The 21,818-nt window shown below is 47.5% G+C and overlaps 1 protein-coding gene across 3 annotated transcripts in view; it reads right to left on the bottom strand.

Moving 5' to 3' along the window:
- The window catches only part of LOC144762473 (adhesion G protein-coupled receptor F5-like), a 1,325,307-nt gene that overhangs the window by 659,279 nt on the left and 644,210 nt on the right, over window positions 1–21,818 (bottom strand). For all 3 annotated transcript variants that reach the window (XM_078647685.1, XM_078647687.1, XM_078647686.1), the window contains one exon: window positions 855–913. In XM_078647685.1, the coding sequence (XP_078503811.1) occupies window positions 855–913 (59 nt within the window). The remainder of the gene's footprint in view (window positions 1–854; window positions 914–21,818) is intronic.

Genomic DNA, 21,818 nt, shown 5'->3' on the forward strand with positions numbered 1-21,818 from the left:
AAATCTTATTTTCTGCATGTAGAAACCCTTTCATCACAACTAATTTTGTGCTTCTGCTGTGAAGAAAATGAATTCATTTAACCCAATATTTCTCTGAAAGGTATTTTATTATCAGATGATACAGCTCAGAAATTGTGAGCAAGGTTTGCTTCTTTCTGTTACAGAGTTGTGCTGTCTGAAAATGAGGTACTATTCGAAAGATATATTAGGTTAAATGAAATTACTTTCCACACTGCAGGCATACAAACAGTAGTTCGGCTCTGCAACGGAAACGGTCTTCATGATACAACCCATGGTCCAAGGTGGCAGCATATTCACGAGATTTTGATAAGAAATGTAGTAACAGGTTATTGTCAAGTAAAAAGGATTTGAGTGTATTTGAGTGGGTGTCACTGGCAGTTCCCCAGTGAAACCTGAAGTTTCCAAGGAAAAAATGGTCAAAAAGATAAAACAGCTTGTCCATGATGTATGCAGTAAAGTCTTCCAAAAAGTTTCTTTTGTAGCCAGGTGGTCATTAGAGCATATTCAATCTAATAGGTTTGGGAGTTGTGTTTGCGCTCTAAATCGTGAGGCATTGGGTTAGGAAATAGATTCCTTGTGCGTGGATGCGACTTCCTACTCATGCTTAAAGTGTTTAGAAATGACAACAGCACTGAATGAACCACTACGTAGAAATAAGTTATATTCATTATTAAATATCTCTGCAAATAAATGAATGCAAACAGTATCTACGTAGACATATACTTAAGAGATTCATTTATATTTTGTATTTATATTTATTTTTTATAAATCATATTAAACTACATTAATGGATTATTACATAAATCTACTGATTAATAAATCTGCGTCCTTACCTGAAGCCTGTAACATTTGCTGATACAAAGCCTTTTAGAGTTCGGTAATTGATATTAAACTGTAAAAAGAACATTTACAGATGATGAGTCAAAATACACAGTGTTGGACCTAGATTACCCAAGCCTACATATGGTAGCTTGGCACAGTAGTGGTCTACAGCTAACTCGAGGCGTTGGCTAAGTACTTACAAGTCTCACCCACAGTAACACAGTGATGAACCACTAAAATAAAGACACAACACCTTTGTTTGTAAAAATACCGTTACCTTTTATAAAAATAATATGGCTCTTTGGATTTGAAATCATACAAGTTACAACATCAATTACTTTTAGGAATAGTCATTACACTTCTACTAGAGAGATTACTTTTCACTCCTCCAGCTGTGGAAAAAGGGCAGAAAACCACATTCAAATAACAAGGTTTCAGTACGATATAAAAGTAACTCTTTTGATAATTTACAGGAAACCCTTTAGTTTCACCTTATGCAGGATTACTTACATTAGTACACCATGTCAGCAATACTTCAACAATACAACCTGCCAATTCACTGTTTAATTTACAACATTCAGGGGTATGCCCTTTATACTTTTATCTGCACCTTAACTTTGTGTTAGCTTACACACACAGAGTGATTTGTAAGAATACCACTGGTTTTACAGCTTCTCACAACCATTACTAGGAGTTTCTGAGGGAAGCTTCCTTCCAGCAAGACCTGTCAGCGCTCTACTGATATTAGGTTAAGTTCCCTACTAATTTCTAGCTTAATAGCCACTTGTCAGAAGCCTACAGAAGTGAAGTTGGGGTTATGTGACTCTTTTTCCCCCCTTTGCTTATTCTGACACAGTTCAGGACTTAACGTTGCTGGGCTATCAGGTCACTCGATTAAGCGCTGTGATTTGTGATACTAGCGCTACACCCAGAACGATTTAGCACGTTCCTTTCTCAACCCCCCTCTCTCCTTACTGTCGTGGCGGTCGGTGCGCCACAGTTCACAGATCTTTACTTGGCGCCCGCCTCCGAGGCTGTGTTGCAGTTCAGCACAATGGTCCGGTTATCATCAGGACGCTAGGGCTGGCCGGTCAGACTCCGCCTTAGGCGCTGGCCTCGTAGAGAGCGCTCACACGCAGGGGGGGTCACTGTGGACGAGGCGGCGCTCTTGGAGATCTTCCGGCGTCTCCTCAGCTAAGCCGGCAGTCGCGCTGAACCTCCGGGCATGCGCAGACGCTCTCGTACCTCTTCCGCCTCCGCACTCGCTCATAGGAAGGACGCTGCTCTTCACGTTGACGCTGATCTCCTGGGCCTGCCCGACCCTAGGCCCCTCCTGCTCTCGATAGCGGGCGCGCTGGGAGCATGCGCGGAAGCACTACCTGCTCTGCTTGACGCAGCTGGTGCCCCCGGGGTCCCGCAATCCGCTAATACAGCGCCGCTGCTCCTCCTCAGTCACCTTCAGCTCCGGCCTCTCAGGAAGGTTGCGCAGACACGGCGCCCTCGCTCTTCAAGGCGCTAAGGTGCCACAGACGCCCACCTTTCCTACAGCTGATCCACAATACCGGTAAGCACAGCGCTGGATATGGTCAGTCAGGAATACCCACAGTTAAGGGAGTTCTGGGTGGTTTTGCTGAGGGCGCTGAGATAAAAGGATCTTCTTCTTTCAGTAGTTCGATTTCTTTGTTAGTAGGGGTTGTCTTGAGAGAGGGATCGGTCAAAGGCTGAAGGGGGAACAATCCTCTGAAGTAACTGTCAGCCTCAGTGACAAACTAGCTGCTCTCAGTGTGTCCACCTCCTCTCACCACTGCCTCACTCCTCTACTCTGGGGTCAGCACAAAATGGCTGCTGGTCACTGGCCTTATATAGGGTGGCCTGAGACCTGCAGAAGTCTCTAGTCAATTCTAGAAAGTTCCCTAATGTTATCCTATGGACCTGTCCTCCAGTAGTGTCCGTTATGGCAGTTGGTGGACACCATCTTAAGTTTCTGGAGATCCCTAGATTTTCAAGGGGGCTGACTAGGCCTCACAGGTTATGAGGGAAAAATGGCGTCATCGCCAAGGAACACCTAGCCCCCTGACAGCATTAAAAAATTCCTGATGGACATATGTAAAAATAAAAATAGAAATTCTGGGAGGCTAAGGGGGACAAAAAATAAATCACGATGGTTAGAGTCTTCCCAGAAGCAGACAGGTCTAACACGCGTCCCCCCCAGCTGAAAGTGGGGAGAACTACCCAACCCCTTGGGAGTCCTCATCACTAAGGCGGAAATATCTGGATAGACCGTCTGCGTTGGCATGGTCTGCCCCAGGTCGGTGTTCCACCCTAAAGTCCATTCCCTGTAGGGAGATGGACCACCTTAACAACTTGGGATTCTCCCCCTTCATTTGCATCAGCCAACGAAGGGGGCGATGGTCAGTCTGAACTAGGAAGTGCGAACCAAACAGGTATGGTCGCAGCTTCTTCAGAGCCCAAACCACCGCAAAGGCTTCTCTCTCAATTGTACTCCATCTCCTTTCCCTGGGGAGTAGCCTTCTGGACAAGAAGACCACGGGTTGATCCAAGCCCTCATCATTTAGCTGCGATAACACTGCCCCAATGCCATGTTCTGACGCATCTGTTTGGACAATGAATTCTCTAGCAAAATTAGGGGCCTTGAGAATGGGAGCGGAACACAATGCTTGTTTCAAGGTCATGAAGGCTCGCTGGCAAGCCTCTGTCCAGACTACCCGTCGGGGTTGCTTCTTGGAAGTAAGTTCAGTGAGGGGGGCCACGATAGTGCCATACCCCTTCACGAAGCGACGGTAGTATCCAGTGAGGCCCAGGAAGGCTCGGACCTCGGTTTGAGTCTTGGGGGGCTCCCAGGCGATGATGGTCTCAATCTTTGCCTGGAGGGGCTGCACCGTCCCCCTGCCCACCAAGTGACCTAGGTACACCACCGACCCTTGTCCGATCTGACACTTGCTGGCCTTGATGGTCAAGCCAGCCTGTTGGAGGGCATGAAGAACAGCTTGCAGGTGCTGCAAATGGTCCTCCCAGCTGCTGCTGAAGACAGCAATGTCGTCCAGGTATGCAGCAGAAAAAGCTTCCATTCCCGAAAGGACCCTGTTCACCAGCCTCTGAAAAGTGGCAGGGGCATTCTTGAGCCCAAAGGGCATCACACGAAATTGGTAGTGTCCCTCAGGTGTAGAGAAGGCTGACCTTTCCTTCGCCTCCTCGGTAAGGGAAATCTGCCAGTACCCTGAAGTTAGGTCAAAGGTACTTAAGTATTGGGCAGCTCCCAGCCGGTCAATAAGCTCATCCGCCCGTGGGATAGGATGTGCATCAGTTTTAGTCACTGAGTTCAAGCCTCGGTAGTCCACACAGAATCTCAATTCAGGTGTGGTGCCTGGTGGGGCAGCTTTTGGTACCAAAACCACCGGGCTAGACCAAGGGCTACCAGAAGGTTCAATCACCCCTAGTTCCAGCATCTTGGCGACTTCACTTTTGATGTTGGCCTTCACCTTGTCCGACAGCCGGTAGATTTTAGATTTCACAGGTGGGCTGTCTCCTGTGTCCACGTCATGGGTACACAGGTGGGTCCTACCTGGGACAAGGGAGAACAGGGGAGAAAATTGCTCCAGGATCTGGCGGCAATCACTTTGCTGTTCAGAAGTCAGGGATGGCGAGAGAATCACTCCCTCCACTGATCCATCTTTTTCTTTGTACGAGAGAAGATCAGGGAGAGGTTCACTTTCTTCTTCCTCTGCTCCATCGGTCACCAGCATTAAGACAACCTCGGGCCTCTCATGATGTGGCTTGAGACGATTGGCATGCAGCACCCTGAGGGGCTGCCTCGGGGTCTTAAGATCCACCAAATAGGTAGACTTCCCCTTTTTCTCCAAAACCTCAAAGGGGCCTGTCCAACGGTCCTGGAGGGCATTTAGCTCTCCAGGTTCCATTACCCACACTTTCTGTCCAGGCTCCAGTTCCACTGGGTGAGCGTTGTGGTCATACCACTCTTTCATAACTGCTTGGCTGGCCTCCAAGTTGTCTGAAGCCTGCTTCCACAACTTAGCCATTTGGCTCCGGAAGGCCAGCATGTAGCTCACCACGTCCTGGGGAAGCTTCCTGGGAGTCTGTTCCCATCCGTCTTTCACCAGGCTGAGAGGTCCCCTTACAGGGTGCCCATACAAAAGTTCGAAGGGGCTGAAGCCCACTCCCTTCTGTGGCACTTCCCTGTAGGAAAACAAGAGACAGGGTAGGAGGATGTCCCATTTCTTCCGTAGGCTCTCAGGAAGACTCCGTATCATACCTTTCAAGGTTTTGTTAAACCTTTCCACAAGACCATTGGTTTGTGGGTGATAGGGAGTAGTAAACCGATAGGTAACGCCGCACTCCTTCCACATGGCCCGCATGTATGCTGAAAGGAAGTTAGTCCCCCTGTCGGAAATGACCTCCTTGGGGAAACCCACTCTGGTGAAAATCCCCATCAGGGCCCTTGCCACTGCAGGTGCAGTGATGGTCCTCAGAGGTATTGCCTCTGGGTACCGGGTGGCATGATCCACCAAAACCAGTATGAACCGATGTCCAGCTGAAGTTGGTGGATCCAATGGCCCTACAATGTCGATGCCCACCCTCTCAAAGGGGGTGCTAACGACGGGTAGTGGTTCCAGGGGAGCTTTTAGCTTCACCCCAGTTTTCCCACTGGCTTGGCAAGACACACACGTCCGACAATATGTATCCGACGCCACTTTCATTCGAGGCCAGTAGAAATGGGGGACAAGCCGGGCAAAGGTCTTGTCCTGTCCTAGGTGTCCTGCCAATGGTATCTCATGAGCCAGTTCCAGTAGAAAGGCTCTAAAGCATTGAGGGACCACCAAGGCTCTGGCTGAACCGTGGCCAGGTGTCTTGGGCTCACTGTAGAGGAGTCCATCCTCCCAGTAAATCTGGTAGCTCCCTTCAATGTTTCCCGCTGCCTGGGCGTTGGCCTGTTGCCGCAGCCCCTCGAGAGTAGGACACTCTTTCTGAGCTTTGCAGAACTCTTCCCGGGAAGGACCTCCCTCCACATGCCATTCAGTTGGGATGGGTAGGTTTTCCAGGGAAGCAACATTCTCCCCGGTGGACTCCAGATCCACCTCCGCAGGTGGTCCAGTTGTCTCACGAGGTGGAGATGTCGAGGCAGGGTCCTCCGGCCTCCTGTCCTTCTCCTCTCTGGCAGCCGGCTGGGCCATTGTTCCAGGCTCCAGCGTCAATGAACTCCCCCTTCGGGCAGTCGCGGACCTTGTGCTGACACAAGTCCAGTCAGGGGGTCCCAGCATCTCAGAGTGAGTCTGGTATTCCACCCTCCTCCAAGCATTGTGCTCCATATCATTCCCTAACAGGCAGTCAACAGGCACGGCAGGGCTTACGGCAACTCGAAGTGGACCTGCAACCCCTCCCCACTCAAAGGGAACTTCAGCCACAGGATAGTGGCCCAATCTGCCGTCAGCCATTACGGCGGGATGGAGTACATCTGGGATGACCTGCTCTGGAGACACCAGCTGACTCCTTACCATAGTCATGCTGGCTCCTGTGTCTCTCAGAGCCTCCCCTCTTCGGCCATTGATGGTGACCCACTGCTCATACTTAGTAGTATTAGAGGGCAGCTGGGTCTTGGGAACCATCTCTTTATCTCCCAGGGACACTAAGGTGACACCCGCCCGCTCCCCTCCATTAACCAAAGGTATCTCCTCCCCGAGCACTACACTAGTGATTCCCGGGGCTTTTCCTCCAGTGGGAGGGGGTGGTCTTTTTGGGCACCTCACATCTCCTTTATAGTGTCCCACACCACCACACTCAAAACAATGAACAACCCTTGGCTGCTGGCTTTGGCCAGGGGTAGGGTTGCGAGGGGGGTTACTCTTGGGGATGAATCCTCTGCCCCTTCCTTGCGAAGTATTTTGTGGCCCTTTTGAGAACTCCCTCTTAGTTTCCCCTCCCTCTTTCCTCTGGGGGGCGCCCTGTCCTTGCTTCTGGGAATTCCCTCCAGTCCCCTTTGTCGACACCCGGGTACTAACCCAGATGTCCGCCTCCTCAGCAAGCTTCCTGGGGCTGGTCAGCTTGCTGTCCACCAGATGCTGTCTTAGTTCGGGAAGACACTTCTCGAGTAGGTGTTCCTTGAGTATGAGGTCATATAGTCCCTCATAGTCTCCTACTTCGCTGCCTCTTACCCAACCCTCCAGGGCCTTCCTGGCGTAGTCCAAGAAATCTACCCAGTTTTGCGTGCCCAGCTTGTAGCTACCCCGGAACTTTTGCCTATATTTCTCAGGGGTCAACCCAAACTTCTTGAGCAGCGCTGATTTCATAGCCGGATAGTAGGTCTGTTCACTCTGGTCAAGAGCCAACAAAGTATCCCTGCCAGTAGGGGGCATGTATTTGTACAACCCACCTCCCCAGTGGACTTCCAGAATCCCATGGGCCCTTAGCGAGACCTCGTAGGCGGCTAGCCACTTAGCAATGTCGTCACTGGGTACATAACAAGCCATAATATCTTTTGGTAGGTACGGTCTAGGTTCTTTGATGTTGGTCTGGGTATCGCTGCCACCATTCTCTGATTTGGGGGATCCTCGGTTTAGGGCTTGTAAATCCATCTCTTTGATGGTTCGCTCATGTGCCAATCTCCTATCCTCCCTTTCCATGTCCATCCTGGCTAGTTCTATCTTCAACCTCCTCTCCTCCCTCCTATCTTCCAGCTCGGCTTCGGTTAAGCCCCTGTCTGAAACACTGCTGCTTGCCCTGGAAGGTAGCCTGGGACCTGTCAGAAGATTCCCTCTCCCCATTTGGTTCAGCAATGCAGCCTCAGTAACAGTGTCCCCATCACCCACTTCCATTTCTGGTTCCTCCCTTAGGCGAGCTTCTAACCATGCCCTTATGCTTGTCAGCAACTCTCCTTTCTTGGCACCTTTATTGAAAAATACCCCGTTCTGCTGACACCAATCCCTGAGTTGGGCCACAGTATTGGCTTCCAACTCTTTAAGATTCACCTCCAGCTTTGCCATGGTATAAAATTACTCACAGGAGAAAACCACGAAGTGACTTGAGGTTAACCTCCACCCACCACCAGAAGTAAATTTAGAAAAATCAAAAATATAAATTAGGAGGGCCGCAAGGAGAAAACTCCAGGTGAGGTCTTGTGGTTAGCACTGCGTTACTAATAAGTGAGTGTAAGTACAAATCCGTGATCCCACCGCTGAAACACCAATTATGTTGGACCTAGATTACCCAAGCCTACATATGGTAGCTTGGCACAGTAGTGGTCTACAGCTAACTCGAGGCGTTGGCTAAGTACTTACAAGTCTCACCCACAGTAACACAGTGATGAACCACTAAAATAAAGACACAACACCTTTGTTTGTAAAAATACCGTTACCTTTTATAAAAATAATATGGCTCTTTGGATTTGAAATCATACAAGTTACAACATCAATTACTTTTAGGAATAGTCATTACACTTCTACTAGAGAGATTACTTTTCACTCCTCCAGCTGTGGAAAAAGGGCAGAAAACCACATTCAAATAACAAGGTTTCAGTACGATATAAAAGTAACTCTTTTGATAATTTACAGGAAACCCTTTAGTTTCACCTTATGCAGGATTACTTACATTAGTACACCATGTCAGCAATACTTCAACAATACAACCTGCCAATTCACTGTTTAATTTACAACATTCAGGGGTATGCCCTTTATACTTTTATCTGCACCTTAACTTTGTGTTAGCTTACACACACAGAGTGATTTGTAAGAATACCACTGGTTTTACAGCTTCTCACAACCATTACTAGGAGTTTCTGAGGGAAGCTTCCTTCCAGCAAGACCTGTCAGCGCTCTACTGATATTAGGTTAAGTTCCCTACTAATTTCTAGCTTAATAGCCACTTGTCAGAAGCCTACAGAAGTGAAGTTGGGGTTATGTGACTCTTTTTCCCCCCTTTGCTTATTCTGACACAGTTCAGGACTTAACGTTGCTGGGCTATCAGGTCACTCGATTAAGCGCTGTGATTTGTGATACTAGCGCTACACCCAGAACGATTTAGCACGTTCCTTTCTCAACCCCCCTCTCTCCTTACTGTCGTGGCGGTCGGTGCGCCACAGTTCACAGATCTTTACTTGGCGCCCGCCTCCGAGGCTGTGTTGCAGTTCAGCACAATGGTCCGGTTATCATCAGGACGCTAGGGCTGGCCGGTCAGACTCCGCCTTAGGCGCTGGCCTCGTAGAGAGCGCTCACACGCAGGGGGGGTCACTGTGGACGAGGCGGCGCTCTTGGAGATCTTCCGGCGTCTCCTCAGCTAAGCCGGCAGTCGCGCTGAACCTCCGGGCATGCGCAGACGCTCTCGTACCTCTTCCGCCTCCGCACTCGCTCATAGGAAGGACGCTGCTCTTCACGTTGACGCTGATCTCCTGGGCCTGCCCGACCCTAGGCCCCTCCTGCTCTCGATAGCGGGCGCGCTGGGAGCATGCGCGGAAGCACTACCTGCTCTGCTTGACGCAGCTGGTGCCCCCGGGGTCCCGCAATCCGCTAATACAGCGCCGCTGCTCCTCCTCAGTCACCTTCAGCTCCGGCCTCTCAGGAAGGTTGCGCAGACACGGCGCCCTCGCTCTTCAAGGCGCTAAGGTGCCACAGACGCCCACCTTTCCTACAGCTGATCCACAATACCGGTAAGCACAGCGCTGGATATGGTCAGTCAGGAATACCCACAGTTAAGGGAGTTCTGGGTGGTTTTGCTGAGGGCGCTGAGATAAAAGGATCTTCTTCTTTCAGTAGTTCGATTTCTTTGTTAGTAGGGGTTGTCTTGAGAGAGGGATCGGTCAAAGGCTGAAGGGGGAACAATCCTCTGAAGTAACTGTCAGCCTCAGTGACAAACTAGCTGCTCTCAGTGTGTCCACCTCCTCTCACCACTGCCTCACTCCTCTACTCTGGGGTCAGCACAAAATGGCTGCTGGTCACTGGCCTTATATAGGGTGGCCTGAGACCTGCAGAAGTCTCTAGTCAATTCTAGAAAGTTCCCTAATGTTATCCTATGGACCTGTCCTCCAGTAGTGTCCGTTATGGCAGTTGGTGGACACCATCTTAAGTTTCTGGAGATCCCTAGATTTTCAAGGGGGCTGACTAGGCCTCACAGGTTATGAGGGAAAAATGGCGTCATCGCCAAGGAACACCTAGCCCCCTGACAGCATTAAAAAATTCCTGATGGACATATGTAAAAATAAAAATAGAAATTCTGGGAGGCTAAGGGGGACAAAAAATAAATCACGATGGTTAGAGTCTTCCCAGAAGCAGACAGGTCTAACACACAGCAAACACTTTCCAACATTTTCGGGTAGGTGGATTGAATCATTTGCCTTCTGCACTTTAGATGCTCTGTAGTGATACTTTTTAGGCTATAATTGACAGCTGTTATGGCACTCATTGTTATTCTGATAAAAGCGGAATTAGGGGATCATTCTAAAAGTACATTGGAGATAATTACCTGAACACGATTCAATGCAACATAATCACCGTCTTAAAAGTATGACTTTTTCAATACAAATGTGCTTCAAAATGAGGCCCTAATAATTGGTTAAGCGTTAGCAACTTTTCAATCAGATAATCTTTCCATAGGTTGTCAGTTTTGTCTTCGTAAATGAAAGTAATCTGCAGTTTTTGCAAATTATCAAAACCAACATTTTGGTTTGCCTTCATGCAGTTGTCAACTGAGGGTTTTTTTTTTTTTTTTTCTGTAATTTTTTATTGAAAATAAAGAGCATATTTACATGGTACTGGGTGGAGAACACATGGGGAAAGAGAAAGAAGAAAAAAACGCACCGGGGGGTGGGGGGGGTTGTCAAGCATTGTATACATTGGCTTTAATTATAACGTCTATATTAAGTTTAAAAAAATCAACAAACAGGACAGCTAAAAAGTAAATACAAGTAGAACTTTCAGTAGACCAGTAAGAAGCAAATGGTTTCTATGGGTCTGATTGTAGCATATCGTTTTTGGGAACACTGCAGCACATTGGCCCCTTTGGATACTGAACTACTGTGACCTCATTCACAAAGCTATCTGATTCACACATGCAAATAGATTTTTTGAAAGTACAAATTAGTTTACAAAAGTGAGTGTCACATTCGAAAATGGATTTATTCAACAAGGTTTCCAATTAAGCACATTTCATCTTGTGTTTAAAGAGTGTGCGTTTCAGTATAGAAATGCCCTAGAAATTTGTGAACACCCAAAAACACAAATGTTTATGTATGAAAAAAATAAGATATTTAGTTTTGTTGAAAGGATGGAGAAAATCTCTTTCCAGGGTGCAAACAATAAATTAATGCCCCTCAAAATTTGCAGGGATGTATGGGATGAGGTTCTCTATGGGGATAATAAAGGAAAAATGTTTGCTTGTTTTTGCATACAAAAATATATATATTCATTTTGCATTCGATAAAGGATTTCACAAAACCTTTCAGGATTGCACTTGTGAAGCTATGCCAAACATGGGTTTCCAGGTACAACCTTGAAATTTTTCATGAATTACAGACAGATGGAAATCCCTGACCAGCCAAGGTCTGTTCTCTGCCTCGCTGTAATGAGCTCTTTCATTCCGCTCACTAAAGAGAAGGATGTTACTCTCATCAAAACCACTATATCAGGAGCTCCTGGGACCCATACACTCCGAAGGTACTTCATTCGGTTTCAGAAACCCCCTCTGCTCATCTTTCCCTGTTGTTAAATAGGATTCTTGAGTCTGGCTGCTTCCAAGGTGCACGAAAAAAGCAGCTATTGTGCTGCTTTTAGAGAAACCCTCCTTTCACCCCTCAGAGGTGGAGAACTATAGGTCTATCTCGCACCGTCCCCTTCCTCCTAAGATCTTAGAAAAGGACATGAATCAGGATATCTCTACCTTCTGTGGAACTACGAATTATCTTGACCCTGCACAGAATTGGTTTAGACCTAATGACTGCATAGAAGAGCACTGTCCTATTGGCAGCCATGGAAGAGATAAGAGCCATTGCTTGTAGAGGTGACAATGCAGCCTTGATTCTGCTGGATCTGTTGGTTACATTTTATATGGTTGACCACTCCTATTTGGTCAACCGTCTTGTAAGGATAGGCATCAAAGGTACAGCTCTCAAAATGATCAGGTCTTTCCTGTCAAATAGAGAGCAAATGGTGGCCTTGAAGGGTTATACCTCTGCCCCCTTTACGCTTTCCTGTCGGGTCCTTCAGGGATCTTCATTAAGTCCAACCCTGTTTAATGCCTACATTACTCCACTGTTGAACTTATTCAATCCTGTGCATTCTCTGTATTCTCATATGCCTACAACATCCAAATAGTGGTATCCGTTTCATCAGAACCTGAAAAAGTGGCCAAACATTTCAAAACCTGTATGGGTAGCATTGCCAACTGGATGCAGAAGAACTGGTTAAAGCTTAATATGGAAAAAACAGAGGTGTTGCTATTTGGTGGCAACTCCTCCTTCTGGAACACCCCCTGATGGCCAATAAACCTTGGTCCCCTTCCACTCCCAGTACAGAAGGCAAGACATTTGGGGCTCACCTTTGATATGGAATTTGCTGTCATAGACCACTCAAAGCAGGTAACAGTCTCTTGATTTCTCATGTTAAGAATTAAACAAATAATTCTCCCTTTTCTCCCGTTGATCTTGGCCCCAGTCATCTCTAAAATAGATTATTGCAATGCTTCAAATGTAGCCTCTCAAATGCGCCTTTTTAGTAAATTACATACACTTCAAAACGCGGCAGCCAGAGTGCTGATGAATCTTCCAAAATGTTGCCCAGCCTCTAAAGCCATTAAAGAATTGCACTGGCTGCCTATTAAGGGGAAATTAAGTTCAATGCCTTTTGCTCGGTCCATAAATGGCACTCTCCTTCTTCTACTCTACAGTCTAGCAATGCTAGGAAGATTGTTTGTGCCTAGAATAAAGAGTTGATTGGAGAGCAAGAAGTTTCTCCTACTCCGCCTCCAAATGGGGGAATTCTCTGCCCAGCCTTCTAAGAGCCCAGCCCTACCACTTAGAATTCAGAAAGGAACTAAAAACATATCTTTTTAGCTCCTGGACTTAATATATTTTCCTAATTTCTCAGCAACATATGTTTCGGTTTCCTGGCCCCAGGTCTGGTACATCACTGCCTTTGCACTGTATTTGTCTGGTTCAACTGACTCTAGCACCAAGACACTGATTGCTAATCGCATGCATTATAAAATTATTAACATACTATATCTCAAAGTGCCAAGGTCAGTGCCCCACATGTCAAGGAAGCCCTCCCTTGCCTGCCTGGGTTAAGAAGTTCTGGCTGGGTTCCAGGTCAGAGCACTGGCAGGCTTGAGAGGTGAAAGCCCCCCACCTTAGGCTCTTTTCTCCTGTCCATCTTGTCCGAACATGCCTGGGACATGTCCCTGAATTGTCAGAAAGGCTTTCTCTAGCTGTCCAGGTTAAGAAGTTCTGACTGAGCCCTGAACCAGAGTTCTGTAAGGCCAACAGAGCCCACTGACTTGGAGGAGTCAGGCTCTAAGTACATGGCCTACAGAGTCCCTGGCCCCTCCAAGGGTGAGTGGAGTCATTAGATTCCGTAAGAGCAGATGGCCTTCAAACCCAGCCATCTGGTTGCTCCAATTCTGGACAGCTGGTCACATGCCATAGGAATGCATGGCATGACCAGATATCCGGGCTGCTCTGTAGTCCTGATGAAGACATATTTGACTCCCCAAGCCTAGCCAGGTCTCCAAATCAGATGGGTCCTCTCCAATGGCCCCCTCTGTCACTCGGTATGCAGGGATTGTAAGAAAATTAGGTAAATCACATTTTTCCTGATTATTAGGCACAAGGTACCACCTTGTCTGCTGGCTGCTTTTCCCAGGTGTCGTGAGGGTTTGACCAGCCTGCCCTGGTCACCCAGGAAGCCAGAATCTGCAGCTGCTTTTCACCACTGTCCAATTAGCCTTTCCTCCGAGTTTACCTTTCTGGAGAGCAGACAGGGATGCAAAGCTGACATCCCGTGAGGGAAGCCTGCTTGGAGACGGTCTAGCCAACATTGTACTCTGATCGACTGGACACACTTGATCCATTTAGGAATGGACTGTTTGGCAAACCTCAGCTACTGTTTCAAGAAAAGAGCTTCCTTCCTAACTGTCTGACCCAGCAGAGCGAAGCACAAGCAGCCTATCGGCTTGAGCCGCCGCCCAATTTTTTTTTTTTTACCAAAGTGGATGGAGGTCAGGTAGTGCTAGTCCTGTATGCCACCCAGTGGTTCAGCCCCACATGCCAGACCATTGCCCTTCTCTACCCAGCGCAGTTCCAAAGCAGCTTAGAACAACCATTCTTTGGGGAGTCCCAGTAGTTCCTTCCAGCATCCTTGTGTCTACTAACTTGAGCTGCAACGTGGCCCACCCCAAACTTTCCATTGTCATGGAGCAGGCTGAGCCCGCTGGTGCCTGTGTGACTGTCTTATCCTCCCAGACCTCTGAGGGCATGCAGAGACTCCCACGGCAGGCTACCAAGGACTCTGAAGGTCTATCCTGGATGGGCCAGTGGCTCCTTCTACTATTTAGTAGGTGTGGCTACGTGGTGGATCCTGTCTGGTAAATAAGCTAGTCTCAAAGAGTAAGTCATGCACGTTGTAAGTACACAAGGCCAGTACAGTAAAACTGAAAATGGCTCCTTAAATCAGTTATGATTCCCTTGATCACTTGTTACTTTGATAACTGTGGTAATTCTTGAGGTAATACATGCTGATGAGTGCTGACCTCTAAGAATCCCTGCATTTATCAGAGCAGGAGCAATCCAGGCTTGCCCAGCCACTTTGGTGTCTATAGATAACCTTCAGTGATCGCATGTCCTCAAGATGTGATGAGACATTCAGATTTCTGCCTTATCAAGTTTCGATGGTTCTTTGTGTGCCTACCATGGTGATCATGGGTGATGATGAATCAAGGTTCAAGTCCAGACAGGAAGCCTGAGAAACAGCTACCATTTCCAAGGAAGGCAGCAGGTGTGCAAATTACCCATCCCCGGCTCAGGCATTTAGTGATGAAAATAACAATACAGGACTCTTTCGAGGCCCTGTAGGTGGAATAAATACTTGCAATGCTTTCATCCTTTCTCTCTTGCACATGCAGGGGGGTGAACGTTGCAAACTGTCTGTGACTCTTGGCATTGGATTACTCGCCTCATGCGTCCATAAAGAATGCAGATAGCTATGAGACAAACAGCCTGATTCATGAAGCTAAATTGCACTCGCAAAGGGCAAGATTCTCAGAATCTTGCCTTTTGCGAGTGCAATTTTGGCATTTGGGATTCACAATCCCAAATGCAAAAATCGCTAATGAAGAATTAGCTAATATGCGAGAATTAGCATTTAAGGAATCTCTGTTAGAGATTCCTTAAATGCTATTCATGACACTTTCAAAAATTGCGATTTTGCAAATTTGGGCCGCTATTTACCGAGAGGTCAGACCTCTCGGTAAATAGCAAAAACTTAGAAAAATGCTTTTAAAAGCATTTTTCTAAGTTGCATGTTGCACACACACATGTCCTTTGAACATGTGTGTGCGCAACACCTGTTCAAATGTGCATTTTAGGGGTGCTACAGGGTGTCCTTTGGACACCCCTGGCACCCTTAAAATCGCTATCCTATTTGCGAGTAGTAAATTGCTACTCGCAAATAAGGGATACTCCCCATTCATTCCTATGGGCCTTTTGGCCCATAGGAATGAATGGGGAGTTATTCCTTTTTTTGCGAGTAGCAATTTTCTACTCGCAAATAGAGAACATGTAGGAATCGCTATTTATTTAGCAATTCCTACATGAATACCGTTTTGCGTGTCCTCAATAGCGAGTCACTATGATTCGCTATTAGGGCCACGCAAAACGGCCCGTACATGAATCAGGCTGTTAGTGTGAATTGCAAAATACATTGATCATGAACACGCGTAGTCCTGGATTCTGTCTTATGGTCGATCGGATGGTAAATCGCTCCAGGGCTTCCCAGCGGTGGGTATGGGAGGAGATGGCTGGGGTTGTTGCAGGGGACTTCACTCCCTTTGTCCCCTCAAAGACCAGGTCCTGATCGACTGGCGCAAGACCACCCTCTGGTCCTGGGGCAAAGTTATGCTGCCGCACACTTTGCCCTACCCCATTATGGCAAACCGCAGAATTTATGCATACTACTAAACAAAGGAAAAAGAAACTAACCAGGATTCTCTCAGTAACTGCAAGTAAAGAGGAAAGAGCCCAGCACCGAATCCCTGCCTGGCGGTGGTGATGCATTGCTCATGTGTTATCTCCATTTTAGATTCAACTTCTTAGGTTAACATCTCTTTTTTGTGGTGCCCTTTGCCACATTTTCTGCTAAATGCATGAATGTCCTATACTTGAATCTTTGATAGGCACCGACACCCTGCAGTCTGTACAATTAGTTCTAGGGCTGTACTTGTAGAACGCAATCCCACTATTTCCTTTCTTTCTGGGCTTGTTAGGCGACACTTCATTTTAGCGAGACAAAACCAAGCTGCGTTGCTCGTGTAGGTGCGCATTAAGTCGGGAGATGTTGCTGATTCGTACTCAGGTGCATTGCAGGTGAGCTGCTCTGTGCCTCAGTCACAGTTGATAAGGGCATTATATAAAATACTTCTGTGCTAATGCTCGGTGAGAGGAGCACTTACATGCTGGGATCTTCACAGAAACCCGGTATACTGTGACTCCATCCTGCTCAGGAAGATAACCTGTGCACTGCGACCGGCTTCCTGACACCCAGGAACAAGATATGGGGGTGTAATGACAGAGGTATTGGTACTGATTGGCTCGGTTATGACCGTTGCCCACCACCATCTCAGTATATGTTGCTATCACTCGAACACGTATGTTTCCTACTTTTATCTCACCTATTGGCAGGGCTTGCCTATTGGCTTTGACATAACTTTATGTCTTCGTATACACTATTTTTGCTCTTTTTCGGGCCTAAAGGCCTATGCTCGAGCGATGCCATGTTCTTTTCTGACACCATCTTGCTGAGCCTCTTTAGGTAAAAGGCAATGTTTTAGTTTCTATGTGGTTCGCTAGCAGTGAACCAGCGAGGACCGGTTCTTATCGGTGAAAGGTGCTCTCTCCGCGCCGGAGCCATAGACCCGGAAGCAGAGGACAGACCGGGACCAGGGTTCAATTCCCGACGCGGCAGGGTCGTGGACCACAGACTCGATAATTCTCGCCTCGGTGCCTACTCTAACCAGGGATCACACTCGGCAACTCTGGGCATTAGCTTGCCTCATTTCCACAACGGCCCCCCACATACGCCGGGGATGCCTGGTTTCACCTTGGATATACCCAGTAGGGACCATCTCACAGGGAAAGCCAGGACGGGTTACCCAGCGGTCTACAGCGCTGAGATACCCCATGGGGTGATACATGTGCTTTACAAGACATCATTTACATTACATTTACATTTCTTTCTCAAACAGGTATTCTAAAGTGTGGTGTTTTTAGGCATTCTGGGAAGGGACTGTGATGAGTAATGACTCCATAGCTAGCTGAGACACCCGTATAAGAGAAAAATAGCAGTCATTACAGGGGATGAGGCTTTGCCAACTGGTACTCCTGGTATATTCTCTTTAGCATAGTATTGAATGCAGTTAGGAGTAAGAAAACATTAGCAACAATTACCATGGTTGAATTGTTCATATTATTTGCCATTCTAATGATGCTGATTACAGTAACATGTCTCATATTTCTAATAATTACAGCTCATGCACTCTTTGCAAGAGTATGATCATTTCAATAAAGTTTGAAAACGCATTGTTGTATCTTTCTTGAATTTACCATGGAGAGACCAAATGAGAGGGTTACATCTGTTTCATGTCTAAAGTAGTCAATAACATCTGTTACCCAGGTCAGTATATGGGTTGGATGTGGTACTGTGAGCTAGCCAAAACCAACTAACACATACTGATGCTATATGTGGACCCACTCCCTATATTGGGAAGTTTGTGTTGGCCTAATATAAAGTCCTGCAGAATTTGTAAGAACTGTAGTACAGTGGGAAGGGAGAAAGTTGGCATATAAAGGACCAACTCTCTGGTGTCGCTCAGGGAGCCCAAGTAATTCTGATAGAGGTTCAGTCCGATGACAGTGTTAAGCTGGTAGCAGACCCCAAAGCACCAGCATAAGGTCTTCCCAGAGCTGAATTGCTTGGTAATACTGCCCAAAGTCAGTGGTAAATGCCACCGTAGGCTAATTGTAGAATTGAGGCAGGTAGCCAATAAGAACCATAAGGAAAAGCTGGAAAGAACTTTGAAGAGAGAGTCCGAAATGTAAACATGTGGGGGTCTGTGCATTTTGCCTGAAAATTAAATAATGCAATAATGTTGGTCACCCAGGAAAGTAGTTCTCCTATCAAGATCACCACTTGGCGCCTTCAAGGTGCATTTCCTCTCTGGATGTGTATTGCACCCAACTCTGGGTCGCCTTAGAAGGCTTTGGAGTGGCAGGTGGCTCTCTGCTCCAGGCACAGTGTTACATCCCCCTGACAGCAGCTTCTTCAGGGAGCTTTAACACGCTGTAATACAGATTTCCCAGTGAGGAAAGGGGTGGGGGCCCCTGCTCCCAGAATGCAAGTTGCATGGGATGGACTGTGCTAAATGCGCCCGACCTCCTCGAGCTGCCGGACAGGGCAGCCCAAGTGAAATGCTAAGGGGTTGCAGCAATGTCAGCTTTATATATGGACCAGGGAATTGCCCACTCTGTCAGGGAGGTGGAGCATGAGCGTGTGTGATAGGACCTGAAAGATGGTGAACTTTTTGTCAGGCTTTCCGAATTCCAGATCCTCAGGGCTGTGTGATGCTCAATGGGGGCCCACCACTGAATCAACCCAAGTCTGGTTTGCAAACATGCACAGACTTTTGGGAGCAATTGAGCGGGGGAAAGGAAAGGGAGGGAACTGCGGGGAGGGAGACCTGTAAGGGCGACAAGAACATACAATCAAAACCCTGACTCATAAGGTTCTCTTCCTGTTATACCCCTATTACTCTCCCTTTCCTCTATACCAGCCGCTCCTACCTGTAAAGAAAAATAACTGCTCCTTAATCCTAGTAGAAGAGGGATGAGAGCGTCAACACAATCCAAACTAGCACACTCTCTTTCTCTTCAAACTCAAAAGTAATTATAAAGAAAAATGGGTAGCGATTTTCTTGTAATCAGCAAGTCAACAAAACATCACATTAATACAATCCTGTATTAAAGAAGGAATAGAAATGGCTTCACATCCAATCATGCAAACGTTCCACTTAGTCTGGGAATGCTGTGGTGCTTATTGACTTCTTAAGCACTATCAGTTTTCGATAAGCATAAGTCTTGTTGCCCTTAGGCAAAGTAAATGCACTTAAATTCAGAATGTCGCGGGCGCCACTACCTCCCTGCACGAAACCCGCAAGTCTAGTCTAGTCTAGTCTGGATACTTGTATTGCGCAACATATCACATCCCGAGGGAGTCTCATGGCGCATGCAGGCAATCCTGAGGTGTGAGAATGAGCCAGAGGATGGAACTAGCAGAAGAGCCATGTTTTCATTTTTTTGCTGCAAGGAGTTTCATCAACAGGGAGATTACACTGCCCAAGCGCCGCTACCGGCGCAATGTCTCCTCTGCGCGAAAATGCGTCTCATCCAACAGAGGAGCACCGTTAAAGTCTCCACGATACCTGTGATCTGTGAGAGGCGGCTGCAAGGACTCCATCCTTTCTTACCGCGTACAAAAGATGCCCAGGACAGCAGTCTTGCTCACTCGCAACGGGGAATTATCGGCAGCGTTCTTCTTCCTTCTACCGGATTTATCCGACTTCCGGCGTGACTTGTGATCTACGCGTTTCGTGCCACCACCAGGAATCGTGGGAAATGTAGTTTTTTCCTATTGTGCTCCCTTTCTATTCTCACACAGCTAGCGTGACAATCGGCAGCGATTCCTGACAGTACATCCTCTTTCACCCTGGCGCTAGCTGACTGAGGGCTTACCCGGGTAAAGACGATGGAAACGGGCTATCAGTCTTGGAGCGTGCACTGCCCCACTGGGCTCCCAGGAGTTCTCCTCAGGCCATACCCTCTCCACGCTACCAAGTAACACAGCTTTCCCTGCACTCTTTTTGTGTCCAGAATTCTCTTAACTTCAAACTTCGGTTCTCCCTGAACCAAGACCGGAGCAGGCCTCCCGGGTATCTTACCATGGAGAGGTTTTATGAGAGAGACGTGGAACACAGGTTGAATTCTCATATGAGATGGGAGCCTAAGTTTGACCGCCACTGGGTTGATGATCCCTATCACGCGGTACGGACCGATGTATTTCGGTCCAAACACGCTATACCGCTTAAAGCGGATATTCCTTGTGGACAACCACACCCAATCCCCTATGGCGTATGATGGCCCGGCTCTACGGTGTTTGTCTGCTTGGACCTTGTATTTCTCTTTTGCCCAGTTTAGATTAGCCCTGGTAGTTAAGAGCACCTTGGGCATGCGCTGTAGCCTTTTGTGCAGGTCAGGAAGCCGGATACTAGTGCTAGGAAGGGCAATGGGAGAAAACCTAGGGTGAAACCCATATGTGCTGTAAAACGGGGTATGTAATGTGGATGTGTGTTTAGCACTGTTGTATGCGATTTTTGCCACCCACAGCCACTCCACCCATGCGTCAGTGCTGTTATCGACGTAGCACCTGAGATATTGTTTAAGGGTCTGATTGAGTCTCTCGGTCTGGCCGTCCGTCTGTGGGTGGAAGCTTGTGGACAATGAGGAATTTATTTGTAATTCAGAACACCAGGTTTTCCAGAATCTTGCTGTGAACTGTGCCCCCCTATCCGACACGATATCCCTGGGGAACCATGGAGCCTGACCACGTGTAGCAGCAGAAGTTTGGGCAGGTGACTTGCTGAAGGAACCTGTTTGCAGGCTATAAAATGGCCCATCTTGGTTAGGTAATCCACCACCACAACGATGGCGCTGTTGCCCTGGCTTACTGGTAGTCAGACTATGAAGACTATGGAAATTCTTTCCCACGGAACTTCGGGTGTAGGCATGATCTGCAGAAGGCCTTGTTTGCGCTGATGGTCCGTTTTCATCTGTGCACACACCGTACATTCCTTTACCCATGACAATATGTCCAAGCGAACAGAAGGCCACCAAAACTGACGTAATACCTTGTCTAAGGTCTTCTCACCACCTTGATGACCAGCACACGGAAGGGTATGACACCATGAAAACACCATTCAGCCCAGCGTGTTGGACGGAACCAGAATCTGATGTCCTCGTATTGGAATACCTCGACGTGTTTGCCAGTCCGGATGCGCTCTGATCCAGCTACTCCAAACCAAGGAACGCATTTCATGACGAATTCTCTGAAGGAAATTATCGGTTTGTGTCAAACACACCATGTTGCTGTGTTCTATGATAGATTTTTCTGGAGGATCATCGCTCATTGGAGCGGTATCTTGTCGTGTCAGAGCGTCTGCTTTTTTGTTCCCTCTTCCGGGGCGAAACGTCACCATGAAATGGTATTCAGTAAAGAATTGCATCCACCGCAACTGTCTTGGTGTGAGATGTCGAGCCGCTTTCATGAACTAGAGGTTCCTATGGTCTGTATAAACGGTGACCTGATGAGCAGCCCCCAACAAACAATGTCTCCACTCCAATAAGGCATAACGTATCGCCAGGAGTTCTTTTTCTGCGATTGTGTAGTTTTGCTCTGCTGCCTTCAACTTCCGGGACATGAATGCTATGGGATGCAGATAGCCTGTGGTGTCTTGTCGTTGAGAGAGTACTGCCCCTATAGCAACCTCCGAGGCGTCTGCTTCTACTATGTATGGTAGTGCTGGATTTGTGTGAGTGAGAACAGGAGCTGTAGTGAAGGCTTGTTTAAGGCGATCGAACGCCCTTTGAGCTTCTTCGGTCTATACAAAGGGTGTTCGTTTTCTGGTTAACCTGGTCA

This window comes from Lissotriton helveticus, chromosome 6 (genome assembly GCF_964261635.1).
Source record: "Lissotriton helveticus chromosome 6, aLisHel1.1, whole genome shotgun sequence".
Taxonomy (NCBI): domain Eukaryota; kingdom Metazoa; phylum Chordata; class Amphibia; order Caudata; family Salamandridae; genus Lissotriton; species Lissotriton helveticus.